This window comes from Lutjanus erythropterus, chromosome 7 (assembly GCF_056507025.1).
Source record: "Lutjanus erythropterus isolate fLutEry1 chromosome 7, fLutEry1.hap2, whole genome shotgun sequence".
Taxonomy (NCBI): domain Eukaryota; kingdom Metazoa; phylum Chordata; class Actinopteri; order Lutjaniformes; family Lutjanidae; genus Lutjanus; species Lutjanus erythropterus.
In genome coordinates, this window is record NC_139323.1 from 34,555,500 (window position 1) to 34,573,148 (window position 17,649).

At 39.3% G+C, this 17,649-nt stretch overlaps 1 protein-coding gene and 1 non-coding gene across 2 annotated transcripts; both read left to right on the forward strand.

Annotated features, from left to right (window-relative positions):
• Positions 1-965: 965 nt before the first annotated feature.
• trnah-gug (transfer RNA histidin (anticodon GUG)) lies at positions 966-1,037 on the forward strand. Its single transcript has one exon. It is a non-coding gene; the product is annotated as a tRNA-His (tRNA).
• Positions 1,038-3,399: 2,362 nt separating this feature from the next.
• Positions 3,400-14,917, forward strand: depdc1a (DEP domain containing 1a). Its single transcript, XM_084723604.1, has 12 exons — positions 3,400-3,603; positions 4,719-4,984; positions 5,102-5,246; positions 6,231-6,355; positions 6,629-6,759; positions 7,269-7,316; positions 7,880-8,017; positions 8,456-9,463; positions 11,421-11,593; positions 11,820-11,996; positions 12,629-12,835; positions 14,095-14,917. The coding sequence occupies exons 1-12, from the start codon at positions 3,556-3,558 to the stop codon at positions 14,221-14,223; spliced, it is 2,595 nt and encodes an 864-aa protein (XP_084579730.1). The 5' UTR covers positions 3,400-3,555; the 3' UTR covers positions 14,224-14,917.
• Positions 14,918-17,649: the final 2,732 nt, after the last annotated feature.

Sequence of the window (17,649 nt, forward strand, 5' to 3'; positions counted from 1 at the left end):
ATAGATCGAATCCATATGAATACATAGCCATCATCCAATCACTTATCGACTACGTTTTTAAAACGCCGTAAGCCACGCCTTCTATCTGAGAGAGGGAAAAACGAGGATGTGTCACTCTAGGCTTATTTTTCGACACCTCTAAACGACTGAGTTTTGCTAAGAACCGGATCTTTTTCTTTATCAATCGTTGTTATAGTAAAAATCAGTGCATGAAATAAGAATAAATTCATTTTGAAAAGAGAAAAAAGAAAGAAAAAAGTCAGTCAGAAATTAAATGACAAAAATATTCATTATAGGGCATTTTAAATTTTGCAACATGTCACGTATCCTATTCTTTATTATCTCGATGTGCAGTAAATATGGGAAACTATATTATTGTATGAAATACTTTGCCTCTGTTTTGGTCCTCCATTTGGAGAAAACAATTTAGAAACATAAATTAGAAATTTAATATTTTGATTGAAGTTATCCAATACTGAAAAAACGGGAAGCCTATGAAAGAAAAAAAAGTTTTAGAGTTTCACTTTGGAATTACAGAAAGTACAAATGATAATAATTCAAATGTAAAACTAAAACATTAACACTAGAAGTCATTACACCAGTAGATCTCATTTATCCTTTTAAAATGATCTTCTGATGGAAAACAAAGGATGAGAGGTAACTGTTTCTTAGAACCAGACGTTTACGTAGTATTGAGCTCAAGAGACTTCTCTTAACTGCATTGTGTCCAAACATTTTAAATTTGAGTGATGCATCTGTCTACATATACGATCTTTTTCCCGGGTTTAACTGAAAATATTTGACAAAAAAATAAAATAATAACGACATTTTGTGGCTGAATTTATCTCTTTAATTAATGTTAAATCTATTTCATCACGATATTTCACAAATCTAGGTTTGTTCAGTGTTAGCGATCTCAACTAATGCTGTAGGACATCTAAGGTTCCTATCCAACGAAATAGCTCGCCGTGATCGTATAGTGGTTAGTACTCTGCGTTGTGGCCGCAGCAACCCCGGTTCGAATCCGGGTCACGGCAGTCTTTTGAGGAGAAACACGCGTTTCCTTTGCGAGCAGAAGTAAATCTTGACAAACACATTACAGATTACCTGATTACCACCCTTCAACAAGATTGTTGTGTTCTGAATTAAGCCCATTAAATGACTTGGAAAGTAAAAGGTTAACTAAAAACCTCACAGTTTCCATTCTGCACTAAAACTCCACTACAACTCAGAGGGAGTTATTGTGCTTTTAACTTCACATTAGTGGAACAACTTTATTTAATAACTGCTAGTCACTTTGCAGTAATATAAAATCTAAAAAATAAGTTTATTTTGACAGACTTTAAGACTGATCCCAGCTAAGGAGCAGTATAAATGGATAAGATAAGATATGGAGGAATCAAAATCTCGGTTTAATAACATGGTTCAGTAATAATACGTAATATTTTTTGATTATAAAGCACTTTTCAAAATCACAACAACAGATAGCCGATAAATAAATAAAATCCACACTTTAAAAGATATGACTAGATCACAGCTTGGTAAACAGGACTCATGTTTGCCTTCTCAAACTTTTCTAAACAGAAGTTACCCATGATGACCAGCTGGGGGCAGCCACGCTCAGGTGTTCAGTATAAGCTTGTAAAAAGTGTATTGGTCCAGTTCCCTCTGAAGGCCTTGTAATTTATTTACAATTTTCAGTTTTATATAAAATTGCATCTTCTTTCATAGATAGTGGACACAAATGAGTACTAATTTGTTTTTTGTTCAGAATAAGATGACAAGAGGATATTGGTTCTGTACATACACAGCAGAATTATATAACACTGATTAAATTAAAGGCATACTATGCAGGATATTCCTAAACATATATATATTCAATCTGTCATTTGTATTTTGCTCTTTAAAGGGATAGTTCCCAAAAAAAATCAAATTCAGTCATTATCTACTCACCCTCATGCCAATTGAATTAGCATCAATTAGTATCAGGGTGAGTAGATAATGATTGAGTTTTCGGTTTTGGGTGAACTATTCCCTTGAAGCTGTGTGTGCTGCACTATTGTTGTAGTGCATCTGTAGTGTCTTCTCTGCTCTAAAATGAAAATAAGAAATTGTTTATCACAAGAAAAGAAAGTGTGTATGATTTGCTGGTTGTGCTGGGAGTGTTTTGGGGCCACAAGCAAAATGTTTTTAGACAATGTTTTTGCATCTAAGCCAGCCTGGTCCAAACATATCTTACATTAGTTCACGTTCACTGAGAATGGACATTTGAGTGAAGTGGGCAACATCTTGTGTCCAGTTAAACTTTTAAAATTATAGGGTTTTTATGAAGGAGTAGATTTAAATTTTAACAATTATGTAGAAACTTTTATGTACAAAAAAAATCCTATCAGACAAAAGTTAAAATATGTTTGGACGAGATCTTTAGAGCAGAGAGCTGGATTTATTGTGTTAGGGTACTCTGCACACATTAGCATGTCTATAGCAGTGGTTTAAGTCAGCCCCCAGCCTCCCAGTGTCTATCCCTTTGACAATGTCTCTAATGTCTAACCTTCACTGTCTTTTTGACTGACCCCCACCACATGCTCTCTCCACATTTAAGTGACCCCCACAGGCCTGTTAAGATATGTTAATTTAAATTCCATGAGAATGTGGGTCTGTGAATACAGTAGAGATGACACTGCAGCTCTGTTACTGTCCCTAACAACTCAACTCAGGTTTATTAATATAGAACATTTACAGATTTACAACAATAAAATGTTAAAATAGTAAGAAAAGAAAAAAAAATAGAATGAAATACACTAGGGATAAAAAAAAAATGTAAAGACAAATGAAAAAGATATAAACATTACTTAAATGTAGATTTAAAAATAGGTCCTTTTAAAAATACAAATATGGCTGGCCATTCTAGCGAAAAAATATTTTTTTTTGTGTGCGCTGTGGCTGGGAACAGAGAAGTAGTCTCAACAGTAAAAAACACGTCTATCTTGACGTATTAATTAGATTTTTAAACATTTCTGCTTCGCTCCTCACGATCGTTTGTTTTGAACCTCCTGCCTCTTCAGTTGGTCATGTCGAGAAATTAACCCCAGATTTGCCACAGATCTCGCGAGAGTGGTTATTTTAACCCAAATCATGGTCGTCTTTCACTAACCTTAGCCAGATTTTTGATCCCTAACTGCACCCGGATTTTAATGACAGCATTATCACATTGTAAAATATTATAAGTTCGTACAAGTTGCACAATAAAGGAAAAACGTGCATAAATCTCGCGAGAGTTTTTGCAAATCAAAGGTTCCCTTTTAGACATGACTTATTCAATTCGAGGCTGATCACGTGATCTGCGTGCCGTCCAATCCCGTGCCAGAAGAACACGGCTCGTAATTTTGAACAGACGGAGAGCAGCCAGGCAGAGTTGAATCGAGTCTCATCACCAGCGCTGCCATTTACAATCCGGTAGCAAAACATCCGTGAAGTATCCCCGAGTAATGGACATTTTTACTTCTTGTCATATCTGATGAAGTGAAAGCTTTAGCGCTGTTTTTTGGGATAAATATGAGTTCTCATGTTATCACTCCTGGACCGTACCGAGCCACAAAACTGGTAAGTCGGTTGATAGCAGTTCATTAGCTATAACTAAGTAGAGGTGGCTAACAGCTAGCTTGATTCACGGCAAAACATATTGGCAACGGCATCGCTGTATGTGTTATGTTTGCCATTTTAAATTAAACGTTACACATTATGGTGGAATTGTCAAAAGATGAAATGTCCAGTAGATTTCAGACCGTAAAAATAACCGTTGGTTGGCTCAATAATTAGCTGATTTAATATCGTCGTTCATGAGTTTTTTTTCCCTACTCGGTTAACGTTAATCCGGCTAACGCCAAGTTGTCCACTTGTCCAATACGTGGCTTTTCCTCGACACCTTCAAAACTATGGGTTGCAACTAAATTATTTTCATTATCCTGCATAATATAAAATGTTTTGCGTGAGTTAAAGCGTCCAAAACACAACAACGTCAATTTACCTCAACTAACTACTATCATGGGAAGACATAAGAAAATCAGAAAACATTTACAATTGAGAAGCTGTGAGCTTTAATTTATTTTCCTTACAAAAACAAACAGTTAGCTAAGAACTGTAACATTAGTTGATTAATCAATTGGTAAATCAAAAGAAATTTAACCTGTTTTGATAGTTGAAGAATCGTTCCAGTCATTTGTCAAGCAAAAATGTTCAAGTGAGTTAAAACTACTCCAGGCAATATGAATGTGAGTGTTTTAATATTCCACTACTACTTTTACTATTTCTAGGCTCAAAATTCCTATTTATTTTCCACTATATATTTAATACTTTTGCTAGTATGGTTGTGAAGTTGGCATTGCATTTCATTGTAAGTGTATTAAAAAGGTCTTTAAAACATAATTAATTAAACTTGTAGAACCCTGAAGGTACCCTGTCTTTACACTACAGTTGTTCTCATGTTGTTCTCTCCATTGTTTGTCTTGATCGTGGAGAACATTGTCAACAGAACAGCACATTACAGACACTCTAATCAAGCTGCACCAATTACACAGTCAGTGTTCTGTGGTTCTCAGGTGGTTACCATCAGGAACCTCTCAGGACGCATCTTCTGAGCGTTAAAATGAAATTGGATAGTGACATAACATAAGTTCATCTGCGCTAAACTCTATCTCTGTGTCTCTGTCCTCTTTCAGTGGAATGAGGTGACTCGTTTGTTTCGGGCTGGTATGCCCCTCCGGAAACACCGCCAGAACTTCAGGCACTACGCTTCCTGCTTCACTGCCTCTGCTGCTGTGGATTGGCTTCACCAGCTGCTCCGTAGCAACAGCAATTTTGGCCCCGATGTCACCAGGCAACAGACAGTGCAACTCCTGAAGAAGTTTCTGAAGAACCATGTGATCGAAGATGTGAAGGGTCGCTGGGGCACAGAGGATCTGGAGGACAACAGCGTGCTGTACAAGTAGGCAGACTTTTAGACAAACCTGCTTTTAAATGATTTAAAAAGACACTCTGTAAAATATGTGTAAAATTGCTGATTGTGCTACCAGACACAAACTTACACCCCTTTTTCTCCCAGATTCCCGACCTCTTCTCCTCTGAAACCCATTCCCTGCCCAGCTCCAGCCTTGGCCTCTGGCTCCATTAAGAAGAGGCCGTCATTCAAGGACAAGGAAGGTTTCTTCAGATTTAGGAGTGCCAAGAAGCAGGAGAAGGAGACACAGGTGAGCACACTGGGAAAACAATGAAATCAAACAGTGTGTACTACATTTCTAGAAACTTGTAACAAAAAATCATGGCAGAGAGGAAGAAGCTATCCAAAGCATGGCTTCATGTCACAAAGAAAGTTGACAGCGGTGCTCATTGTTCTGTCTGTAAGATGTTCGTTTTGATTTTCTCTGCAATATGGGCTTAAATTCACAAGTGCCACTGCTTTGCAATTGAGTAGCATGAGGATAAATGTCCTGTTATAATATACAGCTGCACCTAATTATTTCTTAAACAGTTAATCTAAACTATTTTTTTTTTGTTAGCTGACTAATTTTATGACCAATTTATTAAGTATTCTAAAGATTTTTTATTGCTTTTTGAATTTAACAATTATTTTACTTAAACTTTATATCAAAAAATTTCCCTTGTGAATATTTCGACATTTATTCAGTCATAATCCTGAAAAATAGACACATAAATCACATTCCAATAATGAAAATAGTGGCATGTTTTAAAATTAGTCTAAGTTCCACCCTGGTTCACAGACCCCATTTGTCAGACGCCTGATAAGAAAAACACCAGGCCTCAAATTCAGAAGGATTGCTCTGATGCATATTAGTCTAATCACTGTGTTAACCTTTGTCCTTGAACTGGATAACCGTGTTCCTGATATATTGTGCTTGGGTACTGACTGCTGCTGAAGCACACTTGACAAAGCATTTCGGTGCTTTCACTTGTTATTGTGCAGAGCAGTTGTTCTGCTGTGATAAGACATCTCCATTTTGCAGAGCTTATGGAAAACGATACTGTTGCGTCGTTGTCTAAAATACTCCAACACTTTAGATTAACTCAGGCGAGGTGTTGTTAGCTGCAGCTTTTTCTCCAGATGAATCCATGCTCTGACCATGGATTCAGCATGGGACGCATTGATGCCTGCTATGTAAATTGATATATTTTCGTTGTGTGATGGTGGGCCGTGGTCTGTTTGTATCTTCCAGGAGAATGTAGATCCTGCCGTCCAAGCAGCAGGAGAGAATCAGCCAATAGAAGAGCAGCAGGGGCAGCGACGAGAGCTGACAGTGGAGGATGAACGGGAGATCTGGAAAGACATCACCCTGACCCAGTATAAACACACACATTGAATCAAAAGGAAACCTTGGCTTTTTTTTTTTTTTTTTTTTTTGGTCATACACATCTACAGCATGGCTCATCATATTATTACCAGATTCTAATTGTAATTTTGTTAAATGCATGTTTCCTTTTTTAAGTAACCTGTAGAATAAGTAAGAAGAAAGAATCTGATGTGTGAGGCGTAAGCAAAGGTTAAAGTCCAGAAAGCAGATAATGAGGAAAGTTCTGTTTGTGTAACTAAACCTTGTGCGTTGTTGTGTTTCAGCCTGCAGAGGATTCTGGGTGTTGCGACTCTTGATGAGGTTTTAGACCAGCGTTACCTAAACCCACAAAACATCATCCATAATATGACCAAAGTGAACAAGCATGGAGTGGTCACACTGGACGACAAGACCAGTAGGTTTATATATCAACAAAAAAAAACTTACATCGCAAGCAAGCACAAAAATGGCAAAGATGTCTTCTCTATTCTACCTCTCTAAGTGAACACATCCTTCACCAGATATTGTTCTCTCTGCCATCTATACAAATTACTTTACAGCTTTTTTTTTTCGAAGGCACATTGTCAAAACTTTTCACACAGTCAGCAAAACAGAAGCCCGCATTAATCATTTTTAATTGCTTTTGCACAAAATGCAATTAATACCCACATTTACCAAAATGTTCGCACTCCACCTGCAAAATGCTATAGAGAGCTGAAATGTTGCCTCTTTCCCACTTTCTTCTTCAAAGCTTCCAAAAACACATTCAGTACAAAATGTGCATTTCTGCACAAACTATATTTAAATATATGGAAAATTTCAGCAGAATATTTACAATAAAATAAGATAATTATCACTCCAATCCACAAACGGTACAATATACTGCAACTGCCAACCAGTCTAATCTGTAAATCATCTCTCTAGATGACCTTCCACACTGGGTTTTGTCTGCCATGAAGAGCCTGGCCAACTGTGAGTAATAACGGGCTGCTTATTCACCTCTGTCCTGAATGAGCATTGCTAGAAATTGAGCAACTGGGGAGAAAATCAGTAATTCAATGGGGATTTTTTTTTCTTTCTTTTTTGACTTTCCAAAACTTGACCTATAAATGCTGTTGAGCAATTCAATATTATTTGAGCATGTGTCAGTAATATAAACACTTGGAGACAGACAGAGCTCCAAAACCCAAGGCACACTGCCATGCCTTTTTTGTTGAGGGGAAAGTGAAAGTGAACATTAATTTAACACAAAAAATGAACTGTTTATTAGCAAGTAGTACAGCTGTGTGATAATAAATTAAATCAAACCTTAAAAAGGACCAATGACATCGGAGCTTAGCGATACTGTTTATAGAAAACAACTGGATAAAGATGCCTCTAAATGCAAAAACTGCGCTCTGTTTGATCAAGGCCTTGGACTGTTTGATGTAGATTTTTATTTTGTTTGTGTTGGGATTATGAATGAAATGTAAGTACAAGCTTTGAAATATCCTTCACTGCCATTATAGCTGCAGTAACCTGCTGTTTATTTCTAGGGCCGAAGTACGACAGCTCGCAGCCGTCCTATCCCGGCTTTGAGAGAGATGTCTTCAAAACGGTGTCTGATTACTTCTACAGCCTTCCTCAGCCATTGCTCACATACGAACTGTATGAACTATTTATCAACGTCCTGGGTAGGTATTGGGGATTGATTCTTTGAGTCTATTTCCTGTGTAAGTGACCATGACACAGCGGTTAAACGGAAGTCCTTTTAATAAGTTCAGTTCTAGTGTAACAGGGAAATGATGCTCAAACTGAAAGGCTTGTCAGCAGGATCTTGTTGCTCCGTCATGTTGACATACTGTCTCCACTATGTGGTTGTGTGCCTTGACCTCTAACAGTGCCTTCTGACTGCTAACAGAGGTTTTGGTTGTTGTCATGTCTTTGTTGAGTCCTAACAGCGATATGAGCTGCTGTACTTTCTGTGTGTATGCCTGTTATGTGTTGTCTCTGACTAGCTATGAACAGTAAAGGTTTGAAGTAACTAAACCCTCTCCCTCCCCTTCACTGTCTGCTTGCACTCACCCTCTGCTTGCATCACTTGGCTCTCTCGGTCTCTGCTTCGCTCTCAGTGTTTTGTGGGTACGTTGCAGCGCCCACGAAACAGCAACGTGGGAAGCGCAAGCAGTCTGACCTCCCCTCGGCACCCCCTCCAGCCAAGGCATCTTTCCGCTCCACAGAGTGTCTCCTCCTGTCGCTGCTCAGACAGGGGACATGTGATGAGACAGAGTCTCCGATGAGAGAGGTGCTTGGTGGGAAGCTTCAGTCACGGCTGGCAGCGCTGAAAGGAGGCAGTGCAGCCGATGGTCAGCTCGGAGGAAGCTTAATGAGTCTGAGCACAATTGGTTCCACGAGGCCTCAAACCAGGAGTTGCTCCCTGGAAACTATCCTAGATGACTCCTCCCAACTCTCCAGGCAACAGCTGTTCCTGTCCAATGACAGCCTGGCATCCTGCGCCCATAGCAACAGGAACCATGATGACAGCCCCACCATCACAGCACTCCACAGTCATGCAGACTTTGCATCTGTATCCAAAGCAGCCCCAGTCAGTTGTGCAAATGCTCCAGGAGGTACAAATAGAAATAGATTGTCTGTGGTTTCTGTAGCAGGACCGTCAGTCACACAGAGGCCGCGACCTTTACGGCCACGCAGCGTAGGCAGCTGTCTGGACATTGTCATAGAAACCAGGGACGAAGATGTCAAGGAGACCAAGTGGCAGTGCCGAGCAACCAGCTGCCTTAATGTGAACACTCCTGCGGAGCAGCATCACTCCTCTTCCACTTCACGTCCTCCCTCATTGTCCTCCTATCACCGCTCCTCTTCCTCCTGCCGCCCTTTGTCCTCCTTCTCTTCATCTGCTATGGCCAAAGTACAAGGGTCTCACACTGCTGCGGGACCCAGTGGGCCAAGACCCGCCTCCAGTACCTCTAATCTTTGGACACTCCCTCCACCTGCTGTTGTCCGGCGCTGCCTCAGCTCTCTGGATGTGTCGAAGCCGCCTCGACCTGCTTCACTGTTCAAACCGCCTGTCTGTGTGCCCACCAGCCTCTCCAAGCCCCCCCAACCCAAACCTGAGCACAGTAAGACCCTTTCCCCTCTACCTGTCTGTGTGTCTGCTTGTCTATTGATGTCTAATCAGACTAACTCCATCTAACATCTAACCACCACTGGTATGAAAGGTGATAACTTAGAAATACAACTACTGCTTAAGTTTAGATGACAATTTCACTTGGCCGTCTGTGTTATTTAACATTTCCGAGGTTCCAGTTAACATATTGACAGAATGAAAAGACAGAATGAGAAGGTTGGATAGTACTGAGTTTAAGTGTGCAGCATATTGTAAGTTGCTTGCTTTTGTAATGTTTTGTTACATTTCCTCTCTGCTGCTTTTGATTTTTTTTGTCGTGTGTGTTGCCACGTTTCTTTAATTCAGCTGAAAGAATATCCAAACTGGACCTGTGAAAATAAGGTCTCAGTATTTATCTTTCTTCAGATGAAGTGTCAGATTTACCTGAAAATAGTCATGTAAATACAGCAGTACAGTGAAGTAAAGGGGGAACAAATGCGTGTACCATGCAGCTTTATGAAGCTCTGGAAAATGGCAACATCATTATGATTAAAAAAATAAAATGTCTAGTATTAATGCCTGTGGTGAACAAAGCATTGAAAGAACAAGATTATTTTAAAAACCGAAACTCCCAAAAAAAAATGTTGGGATGCTGTGTGAAGAGTAAATTCAAAGAATACATTGTTTTCCAAATTCTTTTTGACCGATATTTAACTGAATACAGTACAAAGAAAAGGTATTTTTTGTTCATACTGATTAACTTTATTGTTTCTTTTATAAATATACACTCATCTTGAATTTGATGTCTGCATCTTGTTCCACTAAAGTTGGGACAGAGGCATGTTTACCACTGTGATACATCACCTTTTCTCTTAACAACGCTCAGTAAGTGTTTGGGAACTGAGGACACTAATTATTGAGGTTTTGAAAGTGAAATTCTTTCTCATTCTTGCTTGATGTACGACTTCAGGTGCTCAACAGTCCGGGGTCTCTGTTATCGTACGTTTTGCTTCATAATGCACCGCACATTTTCAGTGGGAGACAGGTCTGGACTGCAGGCAGGTCAGATGAGCTCAGATGAGCTCCGGTTTGGATGTTGTTGATAAATGGCTTTTTCTTTGCATGGTCGAGTCTTGAGGTACATTTGTAGATGCTTCGACAAACTGTATTTCCAGTTTTTCAGAAGTGGGTGTTTAATGCAGTGCTATCTGAGGGGTTGGTCACAGGCATTCAGCAAATACCTTGTCTTTGTACTGTATTTAATCAAATACAAATCATAAAGGATTTGAAGATCACTGCATGTTTTTGTTTTCTATACCACACACTATGTACATAGATATCTCCTGGAATTTAGGTATTTCAGTCAAAGATTCACTCAAAAAATGTTCTATGTCAGGAAGAACATTGAAAATACAAACTCAGCGAAGGGTAGTAAATCTTATCAACCTACAAACCTGCATGGAAACCACAAACGTCAGGTAAAGTAGCAAAAAAAGCAAAAACATGATCAAACCTGATTTAATGCAAAGCCACCAGTAGCAACACTGAGCGCTTGTTTGCAGAGCAGCAAGAGAGGAAGGACACCTGCCTCATAAATCACCAAGAATATTTTCTACCATCTCAGAATGTTGTAGTTCCAGGAGATATTCATACATGCACATTTTACTGTCCAGGATCAGGCCTGTGAACTGGGATGCAGATGCTTTTTAATATCATAGTAGAACATATAAAATCTTACCTGATTCATTTTGCACTATAGCTGTAGTTGATTAATCCTGACATCCATCCATCTGCTCATCTATTCATCCATTCATCTGTCTAATGTAGTGAATGTGATGCAGCAGCGATGGATGAATGTAACCACAGAGTGATTGTGCTGTTTGTTTCTGTACTGGTTGCACCACCTGTCTCATCATCATCATCATCATCATCATCATCATCATCACTGTATGACCATGTGTCCATATCAGGCCTCCTCCAGCCTCACTGTGAACGCGTAGCCATTGAGGCCCTGCAGCTTTGCACCCTCCTCCTTCCCCCTGCCTCCCGCAGGAAGCTGCAGCTCCTCATGAGGATGATGTCACGCATTAGCCAGAACGTTGACATGCCTCGCCTCCACCCTGCCATCGGCACCCGAACACTGGTGAGGCACAAAACTGGTGTGATGATCTTTGTTCTAGAACTGACAAAATGGTTTACATTCGTTTCCCTCGGTGACTTATTATCTCATTGCAGTCAGCTGGGTTATAGTCATGATCTTTTTTCCACTTACATGTTTTTTTTTCTTTACATTTTATTCGTTTGTTCGGCTGTTCTGTTTGTCTTTGTTTACCTGTCTCTCCATCTGTGTTCTGTGGTTCTCCTTCCAGATGGTTCACACTTTTTCAGGCTGTGTCCTGGGCAGCGCCGTTGAGTGCGATCTGGATGAGCTATTAGCTACCAGACTGGTGTCATTTCTAATGGACCATCAACAAAGCATCCTGTCTGTCCCAGAATACCTGCTCAGTGCCATCAATGACCACATACAGTACCTGCGCACAGTACAGGTACATCCTTAAACAGCTGCATTCATCCTGCGTCCTGTGTGCATATTGACTGTCACTGTCACATGTAAAGCATGTAAATGAATTCATATGGATACTATTTGTAATATAATCAAGCCCTTTAAAACATTAAGAATACCACAGCCCAATTTGCAAAACTCCTGCATCCCACCTTTAATCACAACTCTCATCAATACACAAGACCAGTGGCTCTTTCCATACACAGAGCTGGTTTGGCTCGTCTTGGTTTGACTCGGTTCGTCAGCCCAGCACGTCAGGGGTTTGCATTTCCATTAAAATAGGGCCACTGGCTTGAAGGTGCATCTTCTACCTGAAGATGATTTGAGAGGAGACTCAAGTTAAGCGGCTGCGGATATACCGTTCATACACGTCTCTGGGATAAACTCAATGTTTTGCTTAAAATTTTCACAATAAAATTCTCCTGTTGTTTCATTATTTAAATTCTTTTTAGACCATTTAAATGAAAACAAAAGTCGTGACCAAAGTGAGATTTCTGCTTCATCTGTGTTGATTATACAGTAAATCTGCACACACACACACACACACACACACACACACACACACACACACACACACACACACACACTAATGTGTTTCCTCTCTCCTGACCCCAGGTTCCAGTCGATCATGTTTCTAATGTCGATGGTGGCGATCCAGTTTGTGCTCCATTGCCCATCTACACGTTCTGCCACCAGATTAGCGGCGCAGAGTTTGAACAGCAAAGGCTGGAATCTTCCCACAAGGCCTTGGAGGAGTTGCTGGAGATGCTGCTGACAGACCAAAACATAAGTGAGAAGGACAGACGCAAGAAACTGAAGCAGGTAACAAAACACTTCTCAAATGCTCCATCAAAAATTAGCGTTTCACACAGTAATCGGTTTAACAAGGACATGCATGTGTCTGTGGGCCTGTTTACACCTGGTGTTAACATGCGTCCTGAGTGATCTGATCACAGGCAGTGAGTTTAGGTCTGAACGATGCAACAACAAACTCTGTTTACTGACAGGTGTTTTAAGATCCCATGAAGTAGCTTTTACACAATTATGTGGGTTTTTGATGCACACCCGCCTGAGGGTCAAAGGTCACAGGCATTCAGTGTTGGTTTTAGTTGTTAATATGGATGGTAGATGGTGAAATCTCTATATTCATACAGTTCTGTGTTGAGAAATGTTCTTAAACTGTTGGACTATTTACCAGCTCAGTTTTGCACAAAGTGGTGAATCTCGCCTCCTACATGGTTGTGAACGACTTATTGTTAGCAGCAGTTTCATGTAGGAACTGTTTTTTTCAAGTAGGTCAGGTAGATTTTACTGTAGAAAGAAAGTTAATTAGTTAGTAGTTAGTTCATATAATGAGATTCATTCTCAGAGAAGGCCTGGATTTGGCATCTCAGTTGTGTTTATTTGGCAGAAAATCCAAAGTATATGAATATATACTTGTATAAAATAACTACAAAAGGCAGTGCAGCACAGGGCAGGTCTGTCAGCACATTTACACACAGCAGCAACAGACACAGATATCCGACACAGCAGAGGGGCTTTGATTTAACAACAAAACCAGCTGAGCTGCTGCAGCATGAAGCTCCACAAAAAGTAAAATGATGTCTCACATCAGCCTACTACTCTCGGTATTTATCAGGCTTCAAATTACACTTAAAGTTCACAGAATTTCTCTTGACTGTCCCTCTACAGCAGCATATGTCCATATTGTCCCAGCACCTCGTGCACGGGGGATAAAATGCACCACTGTTCAACAAGTTGTTTGCTGCCACATTTAAAAATCTCAAGATAAAATTCCAAATGAAAGCCCAAAGCATGCAAGAATACTTGAATTATTCTTTATCTCAGTCCTTCTGCTGGACTCACACACCAGTTGGCTCTGAACACAAACTGACTCTGTCAAAGTCATTAATAGAATGACTTTGAAAACACCAAATGACTTTAACAAACTGTCAGACACACTGTCCACGCAGACCCTCACAGACATATGGACAGATGACAAAATACATGTTACGTAGACAATCGTGACCATGTCAAAAAGTCACTGGATCGTGAGTTTTGTTGTCTTGTCTTTGCTTTAGTTTCAGAAGCAGTACCCCGAAATCTACAGTCGTCGTTTCCCCTCCTCAGACCGGGAAAGCAACAAACCAAAGATTAAACCTCCCCTCCTCAGCATCAGGAAGACCAAAGCTTTCAGCATCAGGAACTAAACTAACCGTACAGGTGTCACCATTAGAGAAGCCACAGTCTTTTTACTGAGTTTTTGCTGCACTGTTATTGCACTGATACTAAGAGATTTGAAAAATTCACTTCTCTTTGCAGCCATTAACTTTTTCTTGTTACATTTGAAATACTCTTGTTCCTGTTGTCTCGTTCATGTGCTAATGAGAGTTAATGCAGACTGTGAGACGTCTACAATGGTAAACGTGTGTATTCATGTTGTGTGTATGTTTGTGATGTGTGTTGACAGCTGAGTAAGATGAAGGCAAGTAGACAGATTGTTAGTTACTGTGTTCAAATACAACGTGTTTTTATGATGCAGGGTTTTTTGTATTTTTTTTTTAAAGGGATAGTTTGGATTTTTTGATGTGGGGTTGTTTTATCTACTTTAGAAGTCAGTCAGCGCATCTGGAGAAGCAGAGAGGGGCATTAACACGGAAGCTAAGCAATGAACTGATGTTGACAGGGTCAGCAACAAAAGATATTTTAGCAATTTAAAAAAGGACTTACCAAAACAAATTTATTAGTGTAATAATATCCTATATTTAGAATATTTTCACCACTGTACCTCGCTGTCAGACAGCTTTTTTAATGGGAAATCAAACCAACCAAACTCCATAGGCGAGTTCAGTGATTTTTACCTCACAGAACACAGGAGATCGCTGCCTCAGTCTGTTAGTTGATATGTGTTATAATGTGACTTGAGTGAATCCAAACTGTCCTTTTAAAACATGGAAGTCACACAATGAGACAATCAAACAAACGGCTGTAGACCAGCAACTCCTGTGTTCTGTGCAGTAAAATGAGTGATTTCACCAGTGGGGTTTGGTTGGTTTGGAGAGAACCATATTTGTCTTAAGTAACAGTGGTTTCCCGTCACCATGAAAAAATGAGTACTGCAGTCCAAGTAGGAAGTTGGAGCCATAGACCGTATATTAAAAGGGTTGAGATCCTATTTAATAAACAATCTTCGGTTGAAGCGAGTCATTTCCCATCTCCCCCTCCTCCACAGACTCGAGGAAGCTCAGGCAGGAACATTGCAGGAGCTAAAGACGTACAAAATCATAAATTGACAATAACAAGCAGCAAGGAGTCCTACGCTGCAAGTTGATCCGCTGTTTATAACTGTCAGTTGTCAGTTATCGACTGCCGTTTGGAGTCAGTAATCCACAGACTATAGTATCTCACACAACCCCACACCAAATAATCCAAAATATCCCTTTTAACATGTGTTCATTGTAATCAATCAAATTGCCTCTCCTCATTCATTTTAATTTCCCCTCGCCTGTTGTCTTTACTGCTAGCTGATACTGGCCTGTGTGTGTGTGTGTGTGTGTGTGTGTGTGTGTGTGTGTGTGTGTGTGTGTGTGTGTGTGTACAAGCTTCAGAGTGCATTTTGGGAGGAAAAAAAATATGCAAATCTGCGATCACTGGTCCTTAAGGGAATAATTAGGTTATAGAATCCTTAATTTATATGAACATTGGGAGCAGTTCTACTTATGTCTTTGCTTGACGTGTTTATTGTCATGTTAACTGTTTTATAAACTTTACTAAACATTTTATATCATAGAATCTACTACTTTAGTTTTTGTCGTCTAGTCCTTCGCTTCTGGCTTTTTCCTTCTCTTGTTTTCAGTTGTGTGCTGTGTTGATTTTAAAGTATTTTTATTGAAATGTTTTAGGTTTCCTTAGAGGGGATCTTTTGTTTATTTTTGTCTTTTTTAGGTTCTCAGCTTTTTCATATACAGCTCAGACTTTTTAAATGGAGCTCATCTTTCCCAGTTTTCTTTCCTTCCTCCTGTTTGTGTGTCATCTTGAACTCATCCCTGCTTAGTTTATTGGCCAGAGAAATATTTTGCACTGGATTTAGGCATTGTGAACGGCCAGTTAAGCTTTTACCAATCATCAGAATAGCTAATTTATACCTATTTAATACGTATTAGACTCCCTAAAGAAGGTTTCACCAGACACTTGTATTTTTGGGTTTAACGGTTGCTACTGCTCATAAATAAGGCCTCAACTTGTTTTCTCAGTTTCAGCATTGATGCTAACAGGTATTTACAGGGTCCTTGCATGAGCTGGAAATCCTTGAAAACACTTGAATTTTTATGTAATGTTTTCAAGGATTAAAAAACTGCTTGGACTTTTGGATAAAGTGCTTGAAACTGCATTAAATTGTAATTGCATTACCTTCAAAATAAATCACTCTCTGATTGAATAGTTACCTGTTTAGATGAAGAAATAAAAAGTCGGAGAGCATAATTGCTTTTGTCCTTCACACAAAATGAAGACGACTCTGCTTGAGCCTCGCTTGCGTAATAACACCCATTTTACTGTGATGAGGAAATGAAACGTAGCCTAATCATTTTGAACATTCAGATGTATGTCGTGTACCACAGCTGGAAGGTGCTGGAGAAGCCTCAAAAGGCACCTTGAAAATGCTTAAAAAGTGCTTGAATTGGACTTTGGACTGTATTTAGAAAGCTGAGGCGCAACACAGTCAGAACCCATATTATGTCAAGTGTCTGAGGAAATGTAACAAGCTTGAATCAAAAGATCAAGCTGTCCTTTACTTAATTTATCTTATGTGAAGTATTAGTTCTACCCTGATGTGTGTATCTATACCTCAACTCATGGTGTGTGTCAAACCACATATGCTCTCATCAGCAGTGTTTTTGGCTTTTTACGACTTTAACAGAGGAGTGTGTTTTATACACCTGTACAGTTGTATTCTTCCTCTACATTGTTTACTATGCAAAGCCCTGGGAAATAAACCTGTTCAGCTGTTTTATTTATATGCTTTTTGTCCGTTTTCTGTTTGCGTGTGTAGTGATGTGTGCAATGTGCCATAAATACTTGACATATCAAAGTTATTATAGTAAACTAAGTTAGAGCTGCAACAATCAGTTTAAAGTAGTCATCAAACTATTTTTCATGAAAAAAGCCAAAGTTCTCTGATTTAAGCTTCCTAAATGTGGAATATTTTCTGCTTTTTTTAAACTTCTCTCTGACAGTAAACTGAATATTTTGGGGTTGTGGACAAAACAAGACCTTTGAGGACGTCATCTTGGACTTTGATCAACATTTTCTCACCAAACAACTAACTGATTAATTGAGGAAAATAATCAGTAGTTGCTGCCTTAAAATCATCATATTTGGCAAAACAATTTTTACCATTTTATAGAGGTAATCCAAAAGTCACATGGTAATTGAGTTATGTTATTTAAATATTGTGATACTTGGATTATATTACTGACTACATTTTTAACAGGTAATGGAAAAGTAGCCCTGATTATAACAGTTCATTCAGAGGAGAACATGAATGTCTGTACGAAATTTGATGGTAATCCACCGAATACTTGATTAGATTTTTCACTCAAAACCCCAATTATTTTTACTTTCTTTTACTTTTATGG